The sequence below is a fragment of the Equus quagga genome, chromosome 2, assembly GCF_021613505.1.
Source record: "Equus quagga isolate Etosha38 chromosome 2, UCLA_HA_Equagga_1.0, whole genome shotgun sequence".
Classification (NCBI taxonomy): Eukaryota; Metazoa; Chordata; class Mammalia; order Perissodactyla; family Equidae; genus Equus; species Equus quagga.
Genome location: NC_060268.1, coordinates 62,472,625 through 62,496,842, shown reverse-complemented (window position 1 = coordinate 62,496,842; position 24,218 = coordinate 62,472,625). Strand labels below are relative to the sequence as shown.

The 24,218-nt window shown below is 53.4% G+C and overlaps 1 protein-coding gene across 8 annotated transcripts in view; it reads right to left on the bottom strand.

The window, feature by feature from the left end:
- LOC124235428 (membrane progestin receptor gamma) overlaps positions 1-24,218 on the bottom strand; it is an 87,883-nt gene that overhangs the window by 4,551 nt on the left and 59,114 nt on the right. For 5 of the 8 annotated variants that reach the window (XM_046653358.1, XM_046653363.1, XM_046653360.1 and 2 more), the window contains 5 exons: positions 18,148-18,275; positions 14,966-15,171; positions 10,963-11,089; positions 3,126-3,222; positions 1,048-1,189 (listed from right to left, as the gene is read on the bottom strand). In XM_046653358.1, coding sequence (XP_046509314.1) covers positions 1,048-1,189; positions 3,126-3,222; positions 10,963-11,089; positions 14,966-15,171; positions 18,148-18,275 — 700 coding nt within the window. Of the gene's footprint in view, positions 1-1,047; positions 1,190-3,125; positions 3,223-10,962; positions 11,090-14,965; positions 15,172-18,147; positions 18,276-18,599; positions 18,725-21,932; positions 22,102-24,218 lie in introns of those variants that run through there. The other 3 variants (XM_046653356.1, XM_046653357.1, XM_046653362.1) reach the window with 2 other exon arrangements.

The following is a 24,218-nucleotide window of genomic DNA, read 5'->3' as shown; positions in this document are numbered from 1 at the left end:
GCAGGCTGGTTCCAATTCCTGGGCCCTCTCATCTCCCTCCTTTTTTGAAATCTGTCCTCTAAGCATTCCGCTAGTTGTAATCCCTTCTGGCAGGAGCGAATAAGTAAGGGAGAGAATCCTCTAATGGGAGCCAACACAGCAGATCTGGCCACGTCTTGGGTGGGGGAGGTGGAAAATCATGGACAACATGGGTTTGTGGGAACCAAGGTTCCTGCGCACCACGTGGGGACAAGGACTGACCCTTGGACCCCCATGATAGCTTCTCTAAGGAGCTCTTATCGCCCAGACTCATCAGCCTCACCAGACGCGACCCGAGGGTGCCCTCCTCCAGCCAGTCCCAGAGCCAGTGTCGGGGAGACGCGTTCCGCAGACAGAGGGGGAAGGAACTCTCCCAGCAGGCGTGAACACCTGTGGCTCTGACACCTCCTCTCCACCATGTCACTTCTCTAACTTTAGGGAGCTCCGGCTCACCCGGAGCCTTGGTGGTACACAGCCTCTGAGTGAGTGCTGGGCCCCACCCCCAAGTTTCTGGTTCAGGATGTCTGGGGTGGGGCCCGAGAATCTGCACGTTCCCAGATGATACTGGTACTGCTGGTCCGGGGACCACACCTGAGAACCACTACTCTACCATGATTCCTGGCCCCATCGCACCCACCTGAACAAGACAAAGACACTTTCCTCTCCTCTGCAGGGCTCCCTGCCATCCGCACCCTGTCTTTCCTCATCCTCTCCAGGGCTGCCCTCAATGTTCATTCAGTAATGGGCTTTCACAGTCTAGATAATAATGGGACTCCCCTGGCCCCATATCCCACAGGGATGCTTTAGAGTCCCAGACTTACCTGCTCTCCATCCTCCCCTACCCTACCTGACAGTTCATTGGCTAGGTACATCCCGGCCTCTGCCAACTTACAATTTCATCACCTTGGCCCGTGCCTGGAGAACGTCCTGCTCCTGCCTCCATTCTACAACTGCATGCACTGGGGTCAGGGATGGGAGCCCTCCCCAGGTGGGAGGGAGGGCAAGGACAGGGTGACCCCACACACTCACCGATGTAGTCGAAGCGTCCAGGGGCCAGGCGCTCCGGCAGGTGCGCAGAGTAGAAGAAAGAGGCCAGGAGGGTTATGGCCGTGTGCTTCTGGTGGTACAAGGTGGCTTCGTTCTGTGCGCTCTCCCCAGGGAACAGGAACAGCTGCGGGTATTTAAAGAGACGTCAGGTCTTGAGGGGGACCCTCTTCCTTCTCATCACACGCGTGCGGATTCCGCAGGCCGAGGCCCTCTCCTCCTCAGATCTGTAGCTGGAAAAAGGAACTCTCAGGGACTGTGTGAGCAGAATTTCTATTCTGAGTGGGATCAACTGAGACCCAAGCCAACTGTATTTTAATCCTCCATATACTCATGAGAGCCTTTGGGTTATTTAATTACAAAGAAAAAAAAGGAAAGAAAAGAAAGAAAGGAAAACAAAAGAAGAGGAAAGGAAAGAAAAATCCTATTAGATATATTGCTACTTTTTTTCTGGGGGTAAAATATGAGTTTAGTAAAAAGTGGTCTATTCACACTTGAACTCACTTCTAACCAGCACATCCACTGAATTGATGCTCCTAATTAAGGCTTTAAGGCCTAGAAATCCCTGGAAGGCCTTCATGAGTCATCAAAAAGTATTAATTAGGGCCATTATACTGTTTTAGAGTTCAGTTAGCTTTTGTATCATTGTTGTAAACAAGGCCAGCAGCCACGACTTACTGAGGGCGCCAGGCCAGGCCTTCTACTTGCACCCTTTCATGGGAGCCTCAACAACTCCCACGAGGCACACCCTACGGCCCCCATTTTGCAGACAGGGAAGCTGGGCTGGAGGGTGACTTGCAAACCACAAATTAGTGGTGAAGTCGGGATCTGGATCTCAGCAAGCTGATTCCAGAACCTGTGTGCTCATCAGCATCTCCATTTAGGATCAGGCCTCCCCGACACACTGCCCACTGGCGGGCGCAGCCGAGGGCCAGGAGCGCACAGCGCTCGTAATGATGCAGAGGCTGTGCTGTGTGATTTGGTGGCACGTGGGACCAGCTTGTTCTCTCTGTTCTGGTTTCCTGTGCATGGTCTGTGTCTTGAGGAAGGAGTCAGGGGAATGGGCTGCATCCCCATCTCCGGGTGGGGGCCCCCAAGACCACACAGGCAGAGCACAGAGCACGTGCTCAATGCCCCAGCGGGTGGAGCCAGCTCTACTCGTCTCCTTCACTCCTTGGTCCTGCCATCTCGGTCTGGTGCATCAGACCCACAGGCTGCCTGGTAGGGAAACTCCACTCACTGGGTGTTGGCCACGTGCCAGGCATTGATCTGTTGATTTGATTCATCCATTCTACCCACTGTGAAGGAGGTTACGTTAACCTCATTTACAGATGAGGAAACTGAGGCTCAGAGAGGTTATGTGCATTGCCTAAGGTCACACAGCCAGGGAACAGTGGGACTGGGATTTGAACTCAGGTCCATCTGACTCGGGAGTGCATGGATTTCCCCCTTCTTGTCTTCCCCTCTACACCCTCTTTCTTCACGTTCTCCATCTGATTTCCATCTATCCTTTAGGACCATCATTCATACTTTTTCCTTCACTACTGATAATCTGTTAATTGATGATAATATATAACAACGTATTTATTGGACTCTCGGCACCAGCCAGCACCTCACATGTTATCTCAGGTGATCCTCCCCACGGCCTGATGAGAGGCGGCATTATTACCATGCCCCATTTCCAGAGGAGGGAAAGCAAGACACAGAGAGGGCAGATAACTTGCCCAGAGGCTTGCAGGGAGTAAGTATTAGAGATCTGCTCCAGAGCCCGCTCTCCTGGTCACTCTAGTAAACCCCAGGCTGCCTCTGTGCCCAGCCCTCCATGATTGCTCCGGAGCCCCCAGTCAGTGCTGGCCACTGGCACACCTCCCACAGTTTGTCAGGGCCTCTGTGCTCATGCCATCTCCTAACTACTCTGCAAGGGCCAGTGAGGGAGCAGGTGGTCTTGACTCCTGCGTGTCCTACAGTGGCCTGTGTGGTGCTCTGACCCCCAGGAGCTCAGGAGCTCAACTGATTCCCTGGTGTTGCCAACAGGCAGAGAGGGGCTGGAGCCAGGCCCTTACCCTGTAGAAGATGGGAACGGAGTCCCAGAGGTAGGGATACGCAAAGGCGAGGACGCGAAGCATCTTATAGAGCCTGGGCTTCTGGATTTCAAGAAACCTGAATCGAGGAGGAAAGGGGGGAGAGAAGGGAATGAAAAGAGTTTCAGTAAATCTCACACACACACACACACACGCACACACACATTAAAAATAACCGAGGGCAAGCAGGCGGCAGCATTTCTGCACAGCCTCCTCCTGCAGCAGCGGCTTCCTCAGCAGCCTTTCCCATGTCTCCCACCCCCATGGCAGGGAGTTGTCCTCAGATGAGACAAGGCCTCCAGGGAAGCCACCTCCTGGCACCACAGTGTGACGAGCAGTGGTTCCAGGCAAAGCCAGGGAGGAGCATGGGCCGAAGAAGCCTGCCAAGGGCCCAGCTGTCCAACTGCCCAAGAGCTTTCGGGGTCCAGGAACCACCAGGACAGGGGACACGTGGGACACAGGCTCCTGGACAAGCACATCTGTGAGGGTCGAGCTGTCTCACTAGTCAGAGCCGCCCAGGTGATGACCGTGCAGAAGGCCTGGCTTCAGTAGGTGTTTAACTACCTTGAGAAATCTCTGGAATGTTTAATGCCACACATGGCGATCCTGGCCTGGGGAAACTGAGTAAACCTGGTCTTTCCTTCTCTCCTTCATCCCCACACTCATCCACCTCCAATCCAAAGACAGATGAAGCCAACGTTAAAACGAAGGTATTCTGTTGCCAAGATGGGCAGCTCCTCCGGGACAGAAGATGGTGGAGCCTCAGCTGGCTTGGGCGCAGCCTGGGGAGGGGGCAGCAGCTCAGGGCGTGGGGAGCAGGGCAGCACAGATGGCGGGGAGGACACCGGAGGGGCCAGAAGAATCTCCACAGCAAACCACAGCCCTGGACTGGGGTCGGGTGAGGACGTGCTGACACTGGACTGGGCCACCAAAGCCAGGGGTGGGGCAGGTACCAGCTTCAACACCACAGTGTGAGTGGGAGGCCGGGTCTCCCCTCGGTGCCCACAGGCTGCAGGGCAAGGCCAGAGGCCCCACGTGGGTGGTGTGCAGAGCCAGGGTGCTGAGGCAGCTGGGACGGCAGTTCTGATGTGGTCTCGAGGACAGAGGAGGCACTGGGGCCCTCTCAGTCTTCCCCTCAGTTCTGCCCTCATCACACTCTCTGGCAGGAACATGTCTGTGTCCCACTGCTGCTCCCCACCTCTGCTCCCCAGACCCCCTGTCCCAGCCCACAGGCCTGCCCCTTCTCCCCAAAACACGGTCCGTTGCCCCCAGGCTGAGCCAATTTCCCCTGGCTAGGCTGTCCCGGGCAGTCAGCTGACTACAAACCCCACTGCTGCCTGTATCCTGGAGTGTGGGACATGGTAGAGACCCCCACAGATGCCTCCTGGGCGGCTGGGGAGCCCTCCTCAAGGGCGGGAGCTGGGTCTTCTCAGGTCTGGATCCCCCGCACATGGCTCAGCAGCCTCTGCGGGCTGGCATGTTCTGCTCAGCCCTCAGGGCAGCCGAGCGTGGGGATTCCTATTCCAGGCAACAGGTGGCCACTGCGGGCTCCAAGAAGCCCCTCGGCCACCAAGACAAGCTCCCAGTTCACTCAAGCCACCAGCACACCTCTTCTGTCTGACCCTGCCCATAAACCAGAGAAGCACACAGTGGGCATCGGGTGGAGAAGGAAGAGCAGCTCAAGGAGAAGGAGGAAGAGAAATAAGAGACCTCAGTTCATCATCCTGCCAGACAAGAACCCCAGCCTTGGAGTAAATCACAACCCCCAGGCCAAGTGCGGGCAGCACAGCACCATGACTTTGCAAGCAGTGTTTGTGATGTGGACAGTCTGGGTTCGAATCCTGCCTCTGCCCTTAGTGGTAAGTGACCCTGGCAGGTTACATAACCTTTGTGCACCTCAGAATCCTCGGGTGTAACACAAGGATGACAACCGCACTCCACAGGCTCGTTGCAAGGATTTGACGAAAGGATATTTGCAAGGAGCTTACAACTGTGTGTGGCACAGAGTAACACTCACTAAACGGCAGCTTTAAAAAAACGTGTGTTGGGGGCTGGCCCAGTGGTGTAGTGGTTAAGTTCACACGGTCCACTTCAGTAGCCTGGGGTTTGCGGGTTCGGATCCCTGACACAGACCTACACACTGCTCATCAACCCATGCTGTGGCACTGCCCCATACACAATAGAGGAAGACCGGCACAGATGTTAGCTCAGCGACAATCTTCCTCAGCCCTAAAAAAATAAAGTGTGTTGTAGGGATCTAATCTCTCGCCCTCTCCATCTTGCAGCTAGTGGTACCAGAAAATAGGAAGAGGAGGGAACAGGCGGTTCCGGGCGACTTGTCTAGTAAGAGGCAAAGCTAGGATTTAAAACCAGGGCGGTCTGACTCCCGAGTTTCACACCCTCGCACTGAGTGGCCTCAGACCACTACCCAGACTTCGTCCTTACCAGCACTCGCTCTGCCCCACGCGGGAACCGAACACGTTCCCGCCGCCCCGGGAACCAGGGCCTGTCTCAGCAGCCTTCTCAGCCTTGCCTGCAGACCCATCCAGCGCAGCACGCCCGCTCCCTCCTTCCCCGCACGGCCACCGCCTATCCCTCCGGGATAACGAAGGCTCGCTGTTAAAGCGCGCCCCTGCTGCGGCCACTTACGCAGAAAGACAGCCGGCTCTGGCTGGGGAGGGCCATCCCCCAAAACATGGACTTCCTGCGACTTGAGAAAATATTTCGCCCGGCCTGATAAAGTTCTTCCCCAAGGGCAAAGGAACCAGCCTCTCCAGCTGCCAAGCCGAGTCTACAGGGAAAAAAAGGACAAAAAGCAGAAGAGAAAAGAGACAGCAACAGAGAATTAAAGGCAGAAGAGCCAGCAGCCACAGAGAGGGGCCTCCCACTACCAAGGCGCAATTCCAGATCCGGCCACACGGTGTCGCTACAGTCAGAGAGTCCGAGCGGGAGGGGCGGGAGCCACAGACAGGCCCCCAGCTCTCCAAGCAGCGCCTGGGACGGCATGAGGGACCTAAACTGTCAAGCCTCTGCTTAGAACCAGATGGCAGGAAACACTGGATTTCAGGAGAAGCCTCCATCCAGAGAGGGGCGATGCAATAACAGTCTATTCCAAAACCTGATCAATCTTGTTGCAAGAAGGCTGTCAGGATTTGCAAGCGAATTTTGCAGGATTCACTAGCAGGCCTTTGGAAGCATCATTCTACTGCAGGGGTGTGCGTGACAGGGGTGGCTACGGCTATTTTGTTGTTGTGTGGGTGACACTACAGGAATGTGGATATTTCCATGCGCTGGCCCCCAGCGCTAGCAACACTAACATCTGGCCGAGCCCTCTGACCCCCAGATGGGCCTGAGAAGGACTGTGTGCTGAGCCTGCTGTCTCCAGCCTGGACCTCCAGACCCGCTCCAGGCAGCTGCATGCCACTCTGAGCTGCCAGGGACAGTGTGCTCTCAGGGAGCAGCTCGCTTTCCACCAGGGATGAAAATTCGCCTCTCTCCCTCACGGCACCGACCACAAAGCATTTCACGGAGTGAGTATCTGTCAAAACAACAACACTGGGATGCTTTGGATGGATGAACAAGAAAGTCCCCACAGCGACTTGCGATGTACAGCAAACAGCGTGCAACTAACGTTCCTGGGCAGCGAGGGCACCTTCCGGGGCGTTTTGGTGCACGGCAGGTATGCCAGGCTGTGCTGCCGTCACCCCCGTCTGCTCCAAGAGCCACAGAGAGGTCACACATTCTCTCATTTCTCCTCTCAAATGCTATAAAACAAGAAAGCAGTTTTCTGGAACATGTTCACTTGATCCAAATTCCATGATATTAAGGACCAAAAACCAGTCAAGGGGAGTCCACAGTTCTCTATGCGGAGATTTACCTTAAGGACGTGAACTGTGATGAAATGAACACCATTTAGACCATGATGTTCCAGGAAGCACGTGAATAACTAAAAACTACTAACAGGGTTCCTGGTCTCCTTCTGGGCTCAGGGAAGGAGAAGTGGTTCACTCCTGGCCATGCCACAGACTGAGGGAGAAGGAGAGAGAGGCAGGGGTTGGCGTGCGGGAGGAAGAAGCCAAGGAGAGGAATCTTGGAAAAGACACTGAAGCACTGGCATTGTAGAACACCCAAACCAGAGGGAACCCAGAAGACATCTTCTCAGAGGCCCTTGTTTAAGGAGTGGTCCTTGAAGCCCAGAGCGGGCAGTGACTGGCCCAAGGCCACACAGCAAGTCTGTGAAATCCAGGACTCCAGATGGCCCTTGCCCTCCTCTCTACCTACCTTCTCCTGAAGTTAATAGGGCCAGAGTCACTCCCTGCACATGAGACATCCTCTCACTCCTCAGACACTAAGGACAGAGGCAGGAAAGAAAACAGAGGACAGGCCTTGTACAGGCAGGGAAACCACTGACGTGGAAAGAAAGAGGCAGGTGGGAAGGACATCGGGAAGGCCCTCAGAAGAGGACAGCCCTGGGAACGTGGCTCTGAGAACGTGGCGTCTGCCCCCTTTCTCCATTTCTGTTCCAGCATAGCCTCCACTGCCCCACTTCAGTGGCTGTTAACACGCCTGGAAGCCCCTCAAGTCCTGGAATTGTCTTCCCGGGAAGATTACTGTCCTTCCCAAGCATAGGGCCAGTCCTCTGTGGGACACAGACGGCCCGCTTTTGGGGCCCCTCTCCAGGCACTTCCAGCCTTGCAGCCTCTGGCAGCTCAGAAGCTCCTTGCTGTCTCCCAATGCCGTCCCATCCCTGCTGGCCCCTTCCCCCTTGCCCAGGCTGTTCACTAGCCCGGAAGGCCCTTCCCTCCTCTCCAGCTAAAGTGTCCAACTTCCCTCAATACTCAGTCCCAATGCCACTTCTCAAAACCCTCTGCATCCAGGATGGCATCATAGTGTATTACCATCATTTGTTTATGTTACATTCTGTAATGCTGCCCTCTAAAGGCCATTGAGTGGGTGGATGGGTGGGTGGGTAGATAGATGGATAGATGGATGGATGGATGGATGGATGGATGGATGGGTGGATGGATGGATGGATGGATGGGTGGATGGATGGATGGATGGCTAGGTGGGTAGATGGATGGGTAGAAGGGAGGGTGGGTGGGTGGGTGGATGGATGGATGGATGGGTGGGTGGATGGATGGATGGATGGATGGGTAGATGGGTGGATGGGTGGATGGATGGAGGATGGCTGGCTAGGTGGGCAGATGGATGGGTAGAAGGGTGAGTGGGTAGAGGGGTGGATGGGTGGATAGGTGGGCAGATGGATGGGTAGAAGGGTGGGTGGGTAGAGGGGTGGATGGGTGGATAGGTGGGCAGATGGATGGGTAGAAGGGTGGGTGGGTGGATGGATGGATGGGTGGATAGGTGGGTGGATAGGTGGATGGGTGGCTAGGTGGGCGGATGGATGGGTAGAAGGGTAGGTGGATGGGTAGGTAGATGGATGGATGGGTGGATGGTTGGAATAGCCACAGATGTGCCCTATAAATAAACAGAAATAATCCATTTCATTGACAGAAAGAAGCCCTTAAACATGGACATTTAAGAGATTCCTGGCCAACCTGCCCTGCCAAACAAGTTTGTCCAAAGGTAACAGGCATGCTGCATCCAAAAGACCCATTCATTGTCTCTGAACAATCACGGAGGACTCCCGGCTAGAAGAAAACAATCTACCCTGGTGGCTTACAGGTGATTCAGGAAACTTAAAAAAAAAAAGCAGCAAATGTTGCAAGAATTTGCATCAGGAGCTCATGGTGAAGCAATCCTGGATCGAGAACTTTGGGACCTTTCTTCCACACCCACGGAGCCTTCCCTGGCCCTCAGCCCACAGTGCTCACCTCACTGTCCTCTGATCCTAAATTCCAAACACCAGAGCCACACAGCCCTGCAGGAGCTAACCAGACAGGACAGTGACCGTCCAAGGACCAGATCCAGGTGTGTCCAGGTCCCTGGACCAGGCCCGTCTGTAAGCCCACGCATCCAGGCACTGTGCCTCTGGGACATGCTTCCTCTCTCTCAGACCGTTTCTAGCATCACTGTTACTCTCCTACGTGTGTTACACCTTGTCTCACCCAAGTAGAGACTCGCTCTCCTCCCCTCGCCCTCGCGTGTGCAGCCCTCACAGCTCCGGCCTGGCACGGAGGCTGCGCTTCAGAGAGCTTTGAATCGCCAGAGCCCTGAGGAACTGGGGGAGATCCGATTCTGTTTTCTACCCCTAGGGGCAGACCCCATCTCCTTGCAGCTACAGGGGAGCTCTGGAACTTCCGGGGAGAGGAAGGGAGAGTTTACCACCAACTCCCAGCCCAGGCCTTTCCACGGGATGAAGCAACACAAAACCCGGGGCTGAGACTGTGCCCAGGAACGAGACTCACTCCCACGTAAGCAACCCCACGCTTCCAACCCGTCTCAGGACGGGTAAGTGGAAGGCAAGTTGGGGCAAGTGTTCTTGATGCTGTTTAAGAATCTATCCTTTCATTTTTAAAGAAAACCAGTTTGTCAAGTATGTGAAACTTGCCTACTTCTCGATCCCACAAAACCTGTGTCACTCGAAGAAAGCTGGAGCCAAGATCCCTGCCGAGAAGTCAGAGACGCACACCGCTCCCTCCCAGTTTCTCCTGGGGCAGGGGAGAGTGGACGGCTGCAAGTAATACTAATTCTGCGAGGCCCGTGGCAGTCCAACAGGGAGATGCGAATGGGCTCGCTGGAACCACGGCTGGGGGGATAGAAGGTCACGTGTGACCTGCCAGCCTGCCTTGATGCTTTTCCTAACCCTCCACCCCAGGCCCCAAAAGCACCCAGCAGCCTGGCACCATGCAGACAGGGCTGTCGCCCCGACACCACCATGTGAGAGGATCCTAAGTACTTTAGGGACCTGGAGCTTTGGGCAGTTCACTTTTACAAAGAGCTGAATAAACCAGAGGAGTTATCCTCAAATCAATGTCTCTTGTGCCCACACACCAATGAGCTTTCTTGAGTGAAAAGGAAAGAAATATAGAGGGAATGAGAGCCAATGTGACTCATAGCCTTGGGGCTCCCTGGGGATGTGCTGGCCATCTGAGCATCATCCATCACCCATCACACACACCTAGAGGCAGGCCCACTCCAGCACTGTCAGCAGACCGGCCACTGATGGGCACATGCTCTGGGCCAGGCTTGGGCCAGGTGTTCTGAGTACGTTACCTGTAATCCTCACATCCGTCTCACAGAGTAGATGTGTTGGCCCCATTTGATGGATAAGCAAACTGAGATTCAAGGAGGATAAATGACTTGTCCAGCAACAGGACCAGCTACATAATCTGTAGGGCCTCGCGCAATACTCTTGTTCAAAAATCATTAAGAGGGCTGGCCCCGGGGCCAAGTGGTTGAGTTCACGCGCTCTGCTTCAGTGGCCCAGGGTTTCGCCGGTTTGGATCCTGGGCACGGACATGGCACTGCTCATCAGGCCATGCTGAGACAGCATCTCATACCACAGCTGGAAGGACCCACAACTAAAAATACACAACTATGTACCGGGGGGCTATGGGGAGAAAAAGGAAAAATAAAATCTTAAAAAGAAAAAAATCATTAAGAATTTCAAGACAGCAACAGCAGGGCATTGAACCAAGTGTGGAGCCGTCCTGTTGGCAGGGCCCTAGGCACCTGCACAGGCTGTGTGCCCACGAAGCTGATCCTGCCTGGCCACAGGAAGCCCGCCTGGAGCTGCGTCCCATGCCCCCAAGTGCCCTTTTCACCGAGCCCGCCTCTTTCGCTGGCCCCTCAGCAGTCCATGGAGCTGACTGCTCAGTCCCCTCCCCATCCCACTTGAGATGGAGGGGCCGGGTACCTGGAGTAGCAGGAGAGGCTGGTGCTGATGATGGTGTTCAGCACAGCCAGGGTCACATAGTAGTCGTGGAAGGTGGTACGCACCAGCGCATCAGGAAACGTATAGGCCGAGTAGGCGATGGCTGAGCCTGGGAAGAAAAAGCAGCTTTGGGCAAGAAGCCAGGATGCAGCACTGTCTGGACTCCTTTCGAGGACCAACCCAGCCTCTGGCTGAACCCTCATCATCCCCACAGACCAGGGGCCATCCTGTCACTGCAGCCTTACTTATGCCATCACCTCTTCTAGAATGTCCTCCTCTCCCTTCTCTGCCTACCCAAATCCTGTCCTGAGAACTTATGACGAGCCCAGCAATGTGCCAAGGGCTTTACACACATTCACTCACATAACCTTTACAACCACCCTGTGACATAAATCCTGCACTTATCCTCATTTTACAGATGAGGAAACAGGGGCACAGAGAGGTTTAGTAACCCACCCAGGGACACACAGCTGGAGAGCGGCAAAGCCAACCTTCAAACACAAGCAATAGTCTCTGCTGTTAACCACATGCTAGGGTCCATGACAGCCCGGTGTGCTCAGCTTTGCGCTGAATATGCACATTCTCACCTGCCCGACGACATGACATGTGTGGACAGATCAATGTTGTGGAGAGGGAGGGCCCTTGCCCAGGTGAGGCGTATCATGTCAGTGGGCTGGGTAACGGCCAGCTGAGAGGCTGGATGTAAGAGGCTGGCCTCAGTGTTTTGTTTTGGAGTTTGTGAGAGAAGGGCTACCTAAGGACCTTCTAGAGACCTGTCTGCTGTGTGTGTTAGGGGATGGGGATCACCCAGGGAGTTGGACCACGTGAGAGCAGAGGCCTTTTACTTGAAAGAACAGGAGAGATCACTGTCCTTTTCAAGGGGGCCAGGTGTGGCCAGAGGCCTGGACCAGATGGCCTCTCTGGGCACCCTCACCTGCTGAGGTCGCTTCTGGGAGAGGCAGCCACAGGGCTGTCAGCCCAGGGCCTGAAGAATCACCTGTTATTCCAAAGACTCAGCAGCCTTGGATCCTACTCAAGGCTGAAACAGGCCTCGGGCCTCGCACGGTCAACCCCTGCCTCTGATCCATTCAGCGGCCAGAGACTAGTGAAGTCAAGTGCCATTCCCAGGTGATGTAGGCAGAAAGGGCCAGGAATCGCCTCCTCCTGGCACAGTGCTCCCCACGCCAGCAGGCTGCCTGTGAGATTCCAGCTGGAACAGCCTCCACCAGGGCAGACAAACTCTTCTCTCAGCCTGGTGCTACGGGGAAGTTCCTATCTGGACCAGGATGCATTCACTCTCTGTTTACTGACTGGGGCCAAGGTGCGTGCCAAGCTCCGAGCACAATACAAGAGCGAGGGAGCCTCAGGCCCTGCCACAAACTGCAGTAGGAAGCAAAGCTCATCAGCGCCTCCAGGCGGTTCCGGTGTGAGTGGGCGCTCAGGATGGATGGGCATCCAGCAAGGGACTGACCTTGAAATCTCCTTGGAAGATGGAGGATTCTGACAGGTGGCTGGGGGCAGGGAGGGCCTTCCGGGCAGCAGGCACGGGGGACAGCTCTGGATGCCAGACTAAGGACAATGAAGTTCCTTTTTCAGGTGATAGGGAGCCCCCCAGTTTTTGACTAGGGTATTAAGATGACCAAAGCCTAGTGAAAGTGAATAGGATGGCCTAGAGGGAGGAACAGGAACTGGAAATCAGGGAGGAAACTGGAGCAAATGCCCCCATCCAGGGAGTGAGGGTTTCCCCAGGGATGGAGGAGTGAGAATGGGGAGGGGAGGTGGCTGCAGACAATGGGGCTGGGAGTTCCGGGGAAGCCAGGGGCTCTCTCACTGATCAGACCTTCCTTCCATGTTTACTGAACACCTCCATGTCAGACACTCGGCTACGTACGGGCTGGAAAACCAAAACGTCTGTTCTCAGGGAGCTGTTCCAGTGAGCAGCAGAAATGAAGGAACCACTGATACGCCTGGGGACCAGAGTGACATGGAGATGGGTCCAGCCTGGGGGCATGGAGGGAGCCACAGGCAGGGGTCCCTGAGGCTCCCGGGGCCCTGGCTCTGCGGTTTACAAGCTGTGTGACCTGAAGAACTTGCCTTCACTGTGCCCCATGATTCTCACCTACAGCAGGGGTGTAAGGATAGTCCCTGCCTCAGGGAACTGACATTAGGGCTAATGAGATGACGCGGTAGTGGCTACCCTCTAACGCTTACTACATGCCAGGCGCTGTCTGACGTGCTTCCCTTACAAAACTCATTTAATCTTCATAATATCCTACGAGGAAGATATTATGCCAATTTTGTGGATGAGAGAATTGACTGCTGAAGAGGTTAAGAAACTTGCCCAAGAGCATATAACTATCAGGGGTGGTGGCAGGCAGGCCACTAAGCACGGTGTGTGTCAGGCGCTCAGCACGGAGCCTGCTGCCCAGTGATTGCTCCTATCGTGAGTGAGTCCGGAGCAGGTGATCAAGGGCTATGCGGCCACAGGGCTGAGGAGCTTGGCTGAAGTTGAGTTAGCTGAACTTGTTAACTGATTAGAGAGGATGGTGGAAGTGGGCTGGGCACAGAGGAGAAAGAGCGAGGGGGAACTTGAGGATTATTTGCAGATCTCTGACCTGAGGGCGAGCGGCTGCGAGGGCAGGGGTGGGGAGGACGGGCCAGTCTCTGTCACAGGGCTGGAGGTGACGAGGACCTCAGGTGAGCTGTTTAAACTAGAGACGGGGGTTGGGAGTGCCTCGTCCCCGGGTGTTAGGGGATAGGGATCACCCAGGGAGTTGGACCATGTGAGAGCAGAGGCCCAAGGACCGATTCTGAGCTCGCCCACCTACATGGAGAGAGCAGAGGAAGGGGAACCAGCGAAGGAGAACGAGAATGTGGATGATGGGCGAACTGGAGGCAGTGACGCAGCAGGGACCAGAGGAAAGGAGGGAGTGTGGAGAGCCCAGGAAGCCAGACCCTGAGAGTCCGCACGAGGCTGGGTCCTCGGCAACCAGAGTGTCAGTGGACGGTGGGGACTGGGCAGCAGAGCCCTGAGGAGTGGGAGGTGAGGCGGTAAAGACTGTGTGTATAGATGTGTGTACTTATGTGTGATGTGTGTATGCTGGTGTATTGTGTGGATGTGTACATGTGTGCGTGAGAAGGAAGAGAGAGGGGGAAGTAGGATGGAGGGGGGCTCCTCTTGGTCCAGGGAAGACAATGACTTTGCTTTCACCCCGGGAGCAGAGTCAAGAGGGAGAAGAGGCTAGAATCGAGATGCGAGGAGAGATGGATGCCCACAATTGGGGGAGAGGAGACCGGAGGAAGGGGCATCATACTTAAAGGAAAACAGGAGGAGGCTGGGGCGTTAACGCCCAAGCTTACCAGCTGTGGCTTCACCACACTGTTCCCGTGGCCCTGAGCCCGTCTCTAACTCCTCTAAGCCTCTGGACAAACGGGGCTCCTGACCCCCAGCCCTCCTTGCTGCCCGACCTGACAGGACCCGCCCTGATGTTCACACTGGCTCACCCTGGCTGCAAGAGCAGATTGTTACCGTTTCAGAGAACTTGCAAGCCAATTGTTAAACACAGCCATCATTAAAAATTAGATGACATAAACTTAGAATTAAATAAATCATATTAATAAAAGTAATAAATACTCAATTAATGTATCTGTATAGAGGAATTACTATGTAATGGCGTGCTACGCCGTCCTCTCCCCACCCGTGTTCAGTGATGTCCTGTTGGCACCTTGAAGTCAGCCATGGTGGGAGTACGTACACCACACAAATCAGCAAATACCACAGATGTCCCCAGAGAACCAGCTGTTAAACATCTGCCAGCACACCTGTGGACACGTTTCTTACAAAACCCTCGTCAGGAAGCTGGGCAGGCACTGGCATTCCCGTGACTCTTCTGCAAGCCCACCAAAGTATCCTGTGCCCCAGCTCCAGGGGAAGGGGCAGCAGCCCAGTTACCAGGGGGGAGGGCGAGTGCAGGGCCCCACGTACCCAGGCCAAAGAGGTTGACGGCACCGTAGTCCAGGAAGTAGCAGATGTGCCGGGCGTTCCTGGACATGGAGCTGAAGGTGTGCGCACAGCTAGACGCAAGGGGGTACACGCAGCTGGTGCCCATGTACACAAGCAGAGGCCAGGAGTAGCTGTCATTCTGGATGTCTGTCACATACAGTACGGTCACAAACCTCCACGCGAAGAACCTGGAACACAGCATGACCCGCTCAAGCTCTGGGGCCGGGGCCGGGGGCTCCTCTTCTACTCCTCACCTGGCTCCCTTCTGCCTGCCATGACCCAGGATAACTGATCCCTGTGTATTCTCACTGTGAGTGGGGTCCTTTTTCGGTTATAAATGGGCAGGAGAGGTAAGAAGAGAGCCTTTGGGGTTATCTAGCCCAGTTCCTTCCCCATCTGGTGGTGACAGAATCCCTCTTACAGCATCTTGCCCCAGTGATTCTCCAACCTCAGTTTGCATGTTTCCAGGGATGGGGAGCTCACCACCTCCCAAGGCAGCTCTGAGTGTTGGAAAGTCCTTCACTGAGCTGCCATCTGTCTCCCTGGAATCTATCTTCCTTTGATCAGCTTTAGTTCTCCCCATCAGGACCATGGAAAACAAGCCCATCAAGCATCTTAAGGCCGTCTTCATGACCCCGCCCCACCTCTTTGAACTTTACATTAAATAACCTCAGCGCATTCGGCCATTCCTCACAGGATCCAAATTTGGCCTTGTCACCATCCCTGTCATTTGTCTATGTCCCCCTTGCAGGAAGGCTCCTCAAACAGCAGCAGTTCCCAGGTGGGGCCCTGAAAGTCTGGAAGACAACAGGACTTTCTCCTCCCCCCTCTTCCACACTATTCCTCCACTAACATGGCCATCACTTTTCTGAGCGGCCTAGTCCCACGCTGAGTCTCGGCCGAGCCTGGATCTCTCGGCTCCATCTCCACACAGAGACATTGCACAGTTCTGCATCAGACCTGCCTCCCCTATAACTCATGCAAGGGGGTCCTGCTTGCAGAGCTGCCCACATCCACGAGCGGCTCCTAGAAAGCGGCCCCCTTTCCCACTAACTCTCCCAGGGCAGGAGACGACAAAGTCCTTCACACAGGAACCCAAGGAGTGTCACTAAATCCTCTGGCTACACTGTGACCTTTGTCCTCCTGTCCCAGCAGAAATAAAACTTTCGCTACCTGCCCATTCTCAAAACATATCCTTTTATTATCTTGAGACCATTCCCTAGTCCCAGTTCCTTCGGGCATCTCACTCCAGGCTCTCCCAAGCCCTTCCAGCTACTGCGCGTTGCTCAATGGTATCGTCTCTCCGTGCCTGGCAGTGTAGGGGTGTCGTACGCAGTGGGGCGCCTCAGCCCGTGTGGTTCGGCTGTAAAACAGCCAAGAAGTCATCCCTCAGAATCTGCACACAGGAGCTCGAGACCCACAAACAAGGATGGACAGGCCAGTATTCTTTGTAGCGGCACAAATCTTAAAACAGCCTAAATCAGCCATAATACAGAATACCACGCAGCTGCTCAAAAGCTTGAGAGTCCTGTGGGTCAGAGATCTCCAAGGGAAATGAGCAAAGGAAGAGCAGTGGGAAGGAAGAGCGCAGGGCTGGGTGCTCACACATCACAGACGCCCACGTCTGTAGAAGAGCTCTCTGGGACAACGGAGGAGAGAAGGTCACCTGGTGGCTCCAGGGAGGAGAGGGGCCAGGGGAGGACACTGACTCTCTTCCCCTCTGCAAGTTATAGTTTATTAGCATGTAGACTTTTCCTGGAGTTTACTGAGGTTTACTTAAATTTAAAATGACAAACAGCCTCCCGCTGCCACGCTGACCAGTCTGCAGGCCCTAGGAATTTTCTTTTTATTTTTAAAGGTTGGCACCTGAGCTAACAACTGTTGCCTGCCAATCTTTTTTTTTTTTTTCCTGCTTTATCTCCCCAAACCCCCTGTACATAGTTGTATATCTTAGTTGCAGGTCCTTCTAGTTGTGGCATGTGGGACGCCGCCTCAGCGTGGCCCGACGAGCAGTGCCATATCTGCGCCCAGGATCTGAACTGGCTAAACCCTGGGCCACCACAGCGGAGAGTGCAAACTTAACCACTCGGCCACGGGGCCGGCCCCCTTAGGAATTCTTTACAGACGGCCTATTCCATCCCAAGGCTGAGCTCTCTCTCCTCTCCCCTGGGGAGGGTTCTGGCACCAAACAGCCTTCCCCTGCGTTGTGGCCTTGCGGGGTGTCTTCTGACTTCTGATCAAGCAAGCTGCCTTCCTCGGGCCCGTCTCCACTCTGCACACTCTGGGGTCCCTCCTACTCTCTTGGCCTCTTGACACGATTGGGAGAGGATGTCCAGAGACCAGCCTGTGCCAGTACTTTCTGTGTGATGTAAGCAAGCCACCCCCTTCTCTGGGCCACATCTATGTCAGCCAGCAGAATCCTCAGTGGGACGGTGTCCTACATGACCTCTGAGGTCCTTGCAAGCCCTGACATCTATAACTGGGTGTTCTGACTCCGCCTTCACCCTCCCCTCTCCCCTCATTATGCCCAGCACGAGGTGTGTGACGTTGGTCTTCAGCCCCCACCGTCCTCCCTCTTTACCTTCCTGGCAACAACCATTTCTGCGTACGCGCTCCCCAGAGCTTTGCTCTTAGCTGCTCCGTTACAGTGTTGCCTGACCAAGTGCCCCACAGCTGCTGTGGTTCCAGAACGACTACAGGGCACCCATAGCTCTGTGCCCAATGCCGTGCCAACGTCTTCTCCCATACTCGTCATGGCAACCTTGGAGAAGATGCAGACTATCACTCCCGCTTTGCAGATGGGAAAATGCGAAGCTCAGAAAGGTTAAGGGACTTGCTCAAGCTCCTGACATTTTCACCAGGGCTTCTGCAAGACCCACAAAGCCTCCAAGACTGCAGGGGACAAGGTCAAGTCAGGCCATGGAGCAGGGGAGCAGGGAAAGACCCGGGAGCCGCCAGGAGCCCCTCGACTCCTACCGCAATCCACGCCCTAAAGCTCGCCCCAGCAGCGGGCCTCGACGTCCCCCAGCTCCACAGCCATGCACCATGGGGACCCCCCTAAATCCCAGGGCAGAATCTCAGCCCTCCCAACAGGCTGTGTTTTAAAGAAGCCCCACTTCCCAGAGCTCCTCGATGAGAAGGCCAGTCAAGGGGGTGGAAGGTACCAGAAGGGTAGCAAGTGAGTCCAGATGTTGAGAGTCTCATTGGTCATTTGGAAAAGGCTGAGGACACAGGCAGTGGCGGAACTCTGTGGATGTCGGTAGCCAAAGAGGATGCCCTGCTCATGGAACACCTGCAGGGGAAGAGAAGGGGGCACCGAGGTGAGATGAGAGGCTGGCAGGGAGGTCTCAGGAGGGATGCCTCCAGCAGTATCTAGGTTCGTCCCGGGCCTGTCAAGTGTGCACTTGTACACTTGAGCCTGGAACACTTGACCCCAAGTCCTTGACCTGTCAAGCCGCTCCCCTCCCTTCCTCCCTCCTGTGGCTTCTAAACTCCCACGTCCTTCGAGTAGCCTGCAGCCAGCTGGAGGAGGGTCTTCAAGGCCCTGGCTCCCTCTGGGAATCCAGCCTGTCCTGCGTTCCCAGATGCACTTACTCTTGTCATGAATATTGCTTACAAATCTGGTTTTGTGCCCTCTGCCTGGGGCCTACAGCCCGGCCTTTGGATGTCTTCGTGGTTAGCTGACATATATGCTGTCTGTCCGAGCTGACATGCCCCGGATGTCAGGGGCTGGTGGGAAGATCTCTGCAGAAGAGCCCCCCAGGGCCAGGACATATTCACCAAGGTGCTTCATAAAGGGCTTTTGATGATGAAGACTATGATGGCATCAGCCAGGGCTGCAGGGAGAGGAGAAGGCTGGCCCACAGCAGGGCCCACACAAGCCACCCCAGTGCAGCCCACTTGGCAAGCCTCTCAGTAGCCACCCCCAGTGAGAAAGTTGGACCAGTCAGGTAAAACACAGGGTATCAACCTGCCTGGCGGACCGCATTACATCCATTACAAATGGTAATTGTGAAGACGAGGCCAGAGGGACAAAAGCTCACAACGCAATATTAAGGGAAAAAAAGTAGAACGTAAATTGTATCCCTGTCATGACTATGGAAACTATGGGAATCGAAGTACACGTGGTGGGGCAGAGGCCGGGAGGAACAGAGAAAAGTGAGGTTTCAGTGTTGAGGCGGCAGGATTTGCAGGAGACTTCTTCCCTTTGTGTTGATTTAAACCAAGCTTTCTCAATCTCGACACTACTGACATTTGGGGCCAGATAATTCTCTGTTGTGGGGCGGCTGTCCTAGGCATTGTTTAGCAGTATCCATGGCCTCTCCCTAATAGATGCCAGTTACACACACCGAACCCGCCTCCCAAGTCGTGACAACCAAAAATGTCTCCAGATATGGCCAATGTCCCCTGGGGGCAAAATCTCCCCCCAGTTAAGAACCACTGATTTAGATGAATGTTGTTATAATCTTTGAAAAGAAAATCGTAAATGAGCAGGTTAATTGAGGTACATAATAACAATGATAACATTAGTGATCATAATATAAATCAAGTCACAACAAATCGCAAAGGCTTCCCTTTGATTTTCTAGGACTGTGGGAGGAATGCAAGGCTGGGAGAATTCCCACCTAGCCACCCATCGCTCATTTGGGTTCCCAACTTCTTAGTCTAAGAGGATCTCGATTCAAAAGCACATAATATATGACATAACTTGTACCATCTCTTGAGGTCCTGCATCAAGAGGGCACACGGAATAGCAGAGAGAGTAACAGGTCATCAGAGTAAAGAGTCAAATCTGGGCCCCTGAGGTGCCCTATGACCTTGACCTTGACCGCAAGTCTCAGGGCATCAGCTTCCTCACACGATATGGGAGGCGGTAGCTAGCTGCATGGTCAGTCCATCCCTTCTTAGTTCAATTCTGAGTTCAACTGGTCAACTGTATGAGGAGGGGATCACAAAATTGGTTCATGGTCCAGTGAAGAAATACTATTTGAATTAGGTTTGGGTGTTAGCTAATTAAAGTGATTTGTTTCAGTTTTTGATCCACTGTTCAATTCTGCTGATGCCCGCGTTTCCAGTGGACGGGCCTCTCTAACGGGCAGCAGGAATCTTGGCTGGCAGCTGCCCACCCCACCAGGACTGCTGACAAGGAGGCAAAGGGGCCCACGGCCTTCAGACTTCTGATCCCTGTGAGGAGGTTGGCGTGTGCTTGGCTGGCACGTGGAAGACCCTCCAGCACAAACTATGGGTCCATCATTCTACCTCTCACTTTCTTTTGTTCTTCCTTTTTTTCATTATTTTATTAAAGCATTGGCCTCTTGTTAAAGTGCAAGGATGCCAAAGAGGAGGAATCGTTATTAATTACTCACGCCTTCATACGAATGATTACTCCTATGTAGCAGGCGAGCCCATGACAAGAGGCCTGCAGAACCTGGGCATGTAGGGGTGGTGGTCCACAGGGAGGAAGCAGGGTGGGGCTGCAGGACAGCCCGGACACAGTGATGACAGAGGTGGGCTGGGGATGGTCAGGAGCCAGAGGGGGAGACCACCTATATTTTGCCCAGGGTCACTCAGAGAGTGACCTCTGTCCTTCTCTCTTTGGGCCCTGCATTCTGGGAGGCAAGAGAGGACGGTGACATAGTCAAAGCCAGAGCAGAGCAAAGGGTCCAGGAAATCCGCAAACTGGACAACGTGACCACACTTAAGAATCCGGCCCCAGACATGGGGCGGACACCTTACCACCAGACTAAAAGAAGCTGCCTTGCTCTGACCCGCTATCCTGACCCCAGACGTGGATGGGAACCCCATTAACCATGCCATAAGGGCAAGTTTTAAAGCAGCCCCTCCAAAAAAGAGGCTAGATGGATATAGGATGGATAAGAGAAAGGGAGTCCCTTGGTCCCAGACCGGCAACTTTCTGACCTGCCCAAACCTGGGCCCCTGGACTTGAACCCTGGTTTTTAGGCCACAATGCCAGGTGTACTCCAGCTTGGAGCCCCTCTGAGAAGGGGAAGGAGACACATTCTCTCCATCTTCCCAATCTCGCCTTAGCCAACGGCTTTGCACAGAGCCCATCTCAACGCATGCTACACAAATCTAAACAACAAACAAAACGTTTGAAAGCAATTTTGCATTCACAGCCAGTTTGACCCCAAAAGGCAAATTGCAATCACTGCCTTAACACTCTGAAGCTGGGCCTCATTTCTAAACACCCTCAGGTTAGCAGGCGCCGGCTTATTTGCACAGCCGAATTGATTTGTAGGACTCCGCCTTGCATCCCTGGTTGCGGGCTGGGCAATTTAGACCGAAATGAAATCAAATTGTGCACAGCCTATTATTCAGAAGCGAGAGCCCCAGGCACCGGGGTGGGGGGCACGTCGCGGGGCTCCTTTGGTGCCTGCCACAGGCCCAGCTTCCAGGAAGGACCCTGTGCACCTGCCAGCTGATGCCTGAAATTCCACCACAACCGTTTAAAGCCCTGGTTTTTCTAGCTATTAAACTGCAAATCACCTGGGGAAGATAATTGGGCACTCTGGCTGGTGGTAAGAGCAAGTGGATTTTGCTAGCAGGCAAAGGGGAGAGGCAGAGTGGGGCGAGGTGGTCATCCCCCGTCCAAATCTCAAGGAATCCTCATGACCTTGCGAGGGGGTGCCTTTAATGTCCCCATTTCACAGAAAAGGAAACTAAGGCCTGGGGAGGTGATGGCATTTATCCAAGTTCCCAGAAGCAGCGGCAGCCAAGCTGAATCCTAAATGCAAACCTCAGACTCCATTTTACCCTGTCATCGCCACCACCCAGAAGGACTCTGTTGGAGATGAAGCCCTCATCTGGGTCGTGGCGTGATTTTGACTGTTACACACTTTTCTGAACCTCAGTTTCTTCTTTAAAGCGGTGCTATGGGCTGAATGGTGTCCCCCACAAAATTCCTATGTTGAAGGCCAAACCCCAGTACCTCAGAATGTGACTGTTGGCAGACAGGGTCTTTAAAGATGTGCTTAGGTGAAGATGCAGCCATTAGCGCGGGTCCCAAGCCAATCTGCCTGGGCTCCTCATAAGAAGAGGAAATCTGGAGACACCAGGGTATGCATGCGCCACCCTGTGAAGAGGCACCGAGGTGGCATCTGAAAGGCAAGGAGAGGGGTCTCAGGAGAACCAACCCTGCCAGCACCTTGATCTGGACTTCTGGCCTCCAGGGCTGTAAGAAAATAAACTTCTGTTGTGTGAGCCCCCCAGGCTGTGGCACTTTGTAAGGGCAGCCTGAGCTGACTGAGCTCTAAGCCAGAGCCTCTCAAAGTGTCTTCTGCAGGTGTGTGCAGATCCATGGGGCTCCCACTGCAGTTTGGCCGGGCTGAGGTGAGAGGCTGCATTTCTAACAAGCTCCAGAGCAGCAGATGCTGCAGCTGCCTCAGCACCCAGCCATCATCTCCGTGCCCAGAATCCAGTTCTTCACAAAAGAGAAGGTTCCCTTTAGGTAAGAGGGACAAGATACACCCAAAGATATGGGCATGAAAAGCCAGGGCACGGGGTAGTTAGGCCAGCAAGGAGCCTGGTGAGGTGCTTGCGGGCAGAAGGCATGAAAAGAATGGCGAGGGAAGAGGGCAGGCCACGAACTGCTCCATCAGTTACAACCCATCAGTGAGTAACTGCCCGCAGTGTGCCTGCACTGGGGTGGACACCAAGCCACTGTCTCATGCAGGATGGACCATGCTTACACCTGGCACGAGAGAACACTTAGGTTCTCAATCAAAAGAGCATAAAACATCACCTGTGTTCAACTCACAAGCAATTACTAGAACTGTAAAAAGCTTGAATTAATAGCCAACTATTGTTGGTATTAAGCAATTCCAAGTAAACACCAATTTAGAACATTGGTGTGATGTTCTTTAAAAGCTAAGCATCCAATCTTCAGTCCAGCATAAAGATGTTTTTCATTCATGCTACACAATATTTATAGAAGATGATGGAAAATTTAAAAGACAACGGTAAATTTCTTCTGGCCGAACATATAAGATGGATAAAAAGTAATGAAACAAATTAATCACTATCTAGGATGAAGGATTCAAAGGATATTAGTACTTTAATGAACAATAAAGTGAAAAAAAAAAAGACACTCAAAATGTTTTTAAAAGTAAATATTCCTCAGTTCATATAGGGTGCACGAGGATGAGAAGTCCCATTGTAAGACTAGCACCATACAGGGTGCTGAGCTACAGAAGTGAGGAAGTTGAAACAATGGAGCATTCCATCGGTTTTACATTTTTTGTAAAAACAGTCGTGATGAACTAGGAAAAGGATTTTCAATTTTAGGCACTGATTTTAAAATCTGCCCTGGGCAAGCTTGTGATAACAGCATAACATGACTGGAGAGTCTAAGGTAGGCAAAATAATGCCCCTCAAAGTTATCCATGTTCTAATCGGCAGAAGCTGTGAATATGTTAGGTTTGTGGCAAAGGAGAATTGAGCTCACAGGCAGCATTAACGTTGCTAATTAGCTAACCTTAAAATAGGAGATTATCTGGATTCTCCAGGTAGACCAAATATAATCACAAAGGTCCTTACAAGTGGAAGAGGGAGATGTGACTATGGAAAAATGGTCGAGAAATGCAACATTGCTGGCTTTGAAGATGGAGGAAGGGGCCAGAAGCCAAGGAATGCGGGTGGTCTCTAGAACGTGGAAAAGGCAAGAAAAGAGATTCTCCCCAAGAGCCCCCACCAACACCTTGATTTTAGCTAGTGAGACGCATGTCAGACTTCGAACCGACAGGACTGTAAGAGAATACATTTATCTTCTTTCTCAAGCCACTAAATTTGTGGTACTTTGTTATGGCAACTATGAAAAACGAATACAAGGTCAGAATTTGACCAAAAGTTCAAAAGCATTCTTAGAGCGGGAAATGGCAGCACATGGTTTCAATTTCTTACTAGGAGAATTGATGACTTCCTCTGGAACAAGTGAAAGGTTAAACGACAATCTGAATCCTTCCCAATGTGGAACATCTTGCTGAAATGCCTATCAAATTTGACCATAAACTGCTCTTACTCAAGCGATGGGAATACCGAATAAATGCCGTTAAACACGTCGATCTAATTTAGACAGGATACAAGATGACTGAAGAACTCAGTGAAACAACAGAAGGTCCTCAGATGCAGAGCAAATCCCATCTTTGCTGGGAGATGGCATTAATTTTGAAGCTGAGTGAGCTCTTCACAGACATTTGTTATGGGATATCGTGGTAGG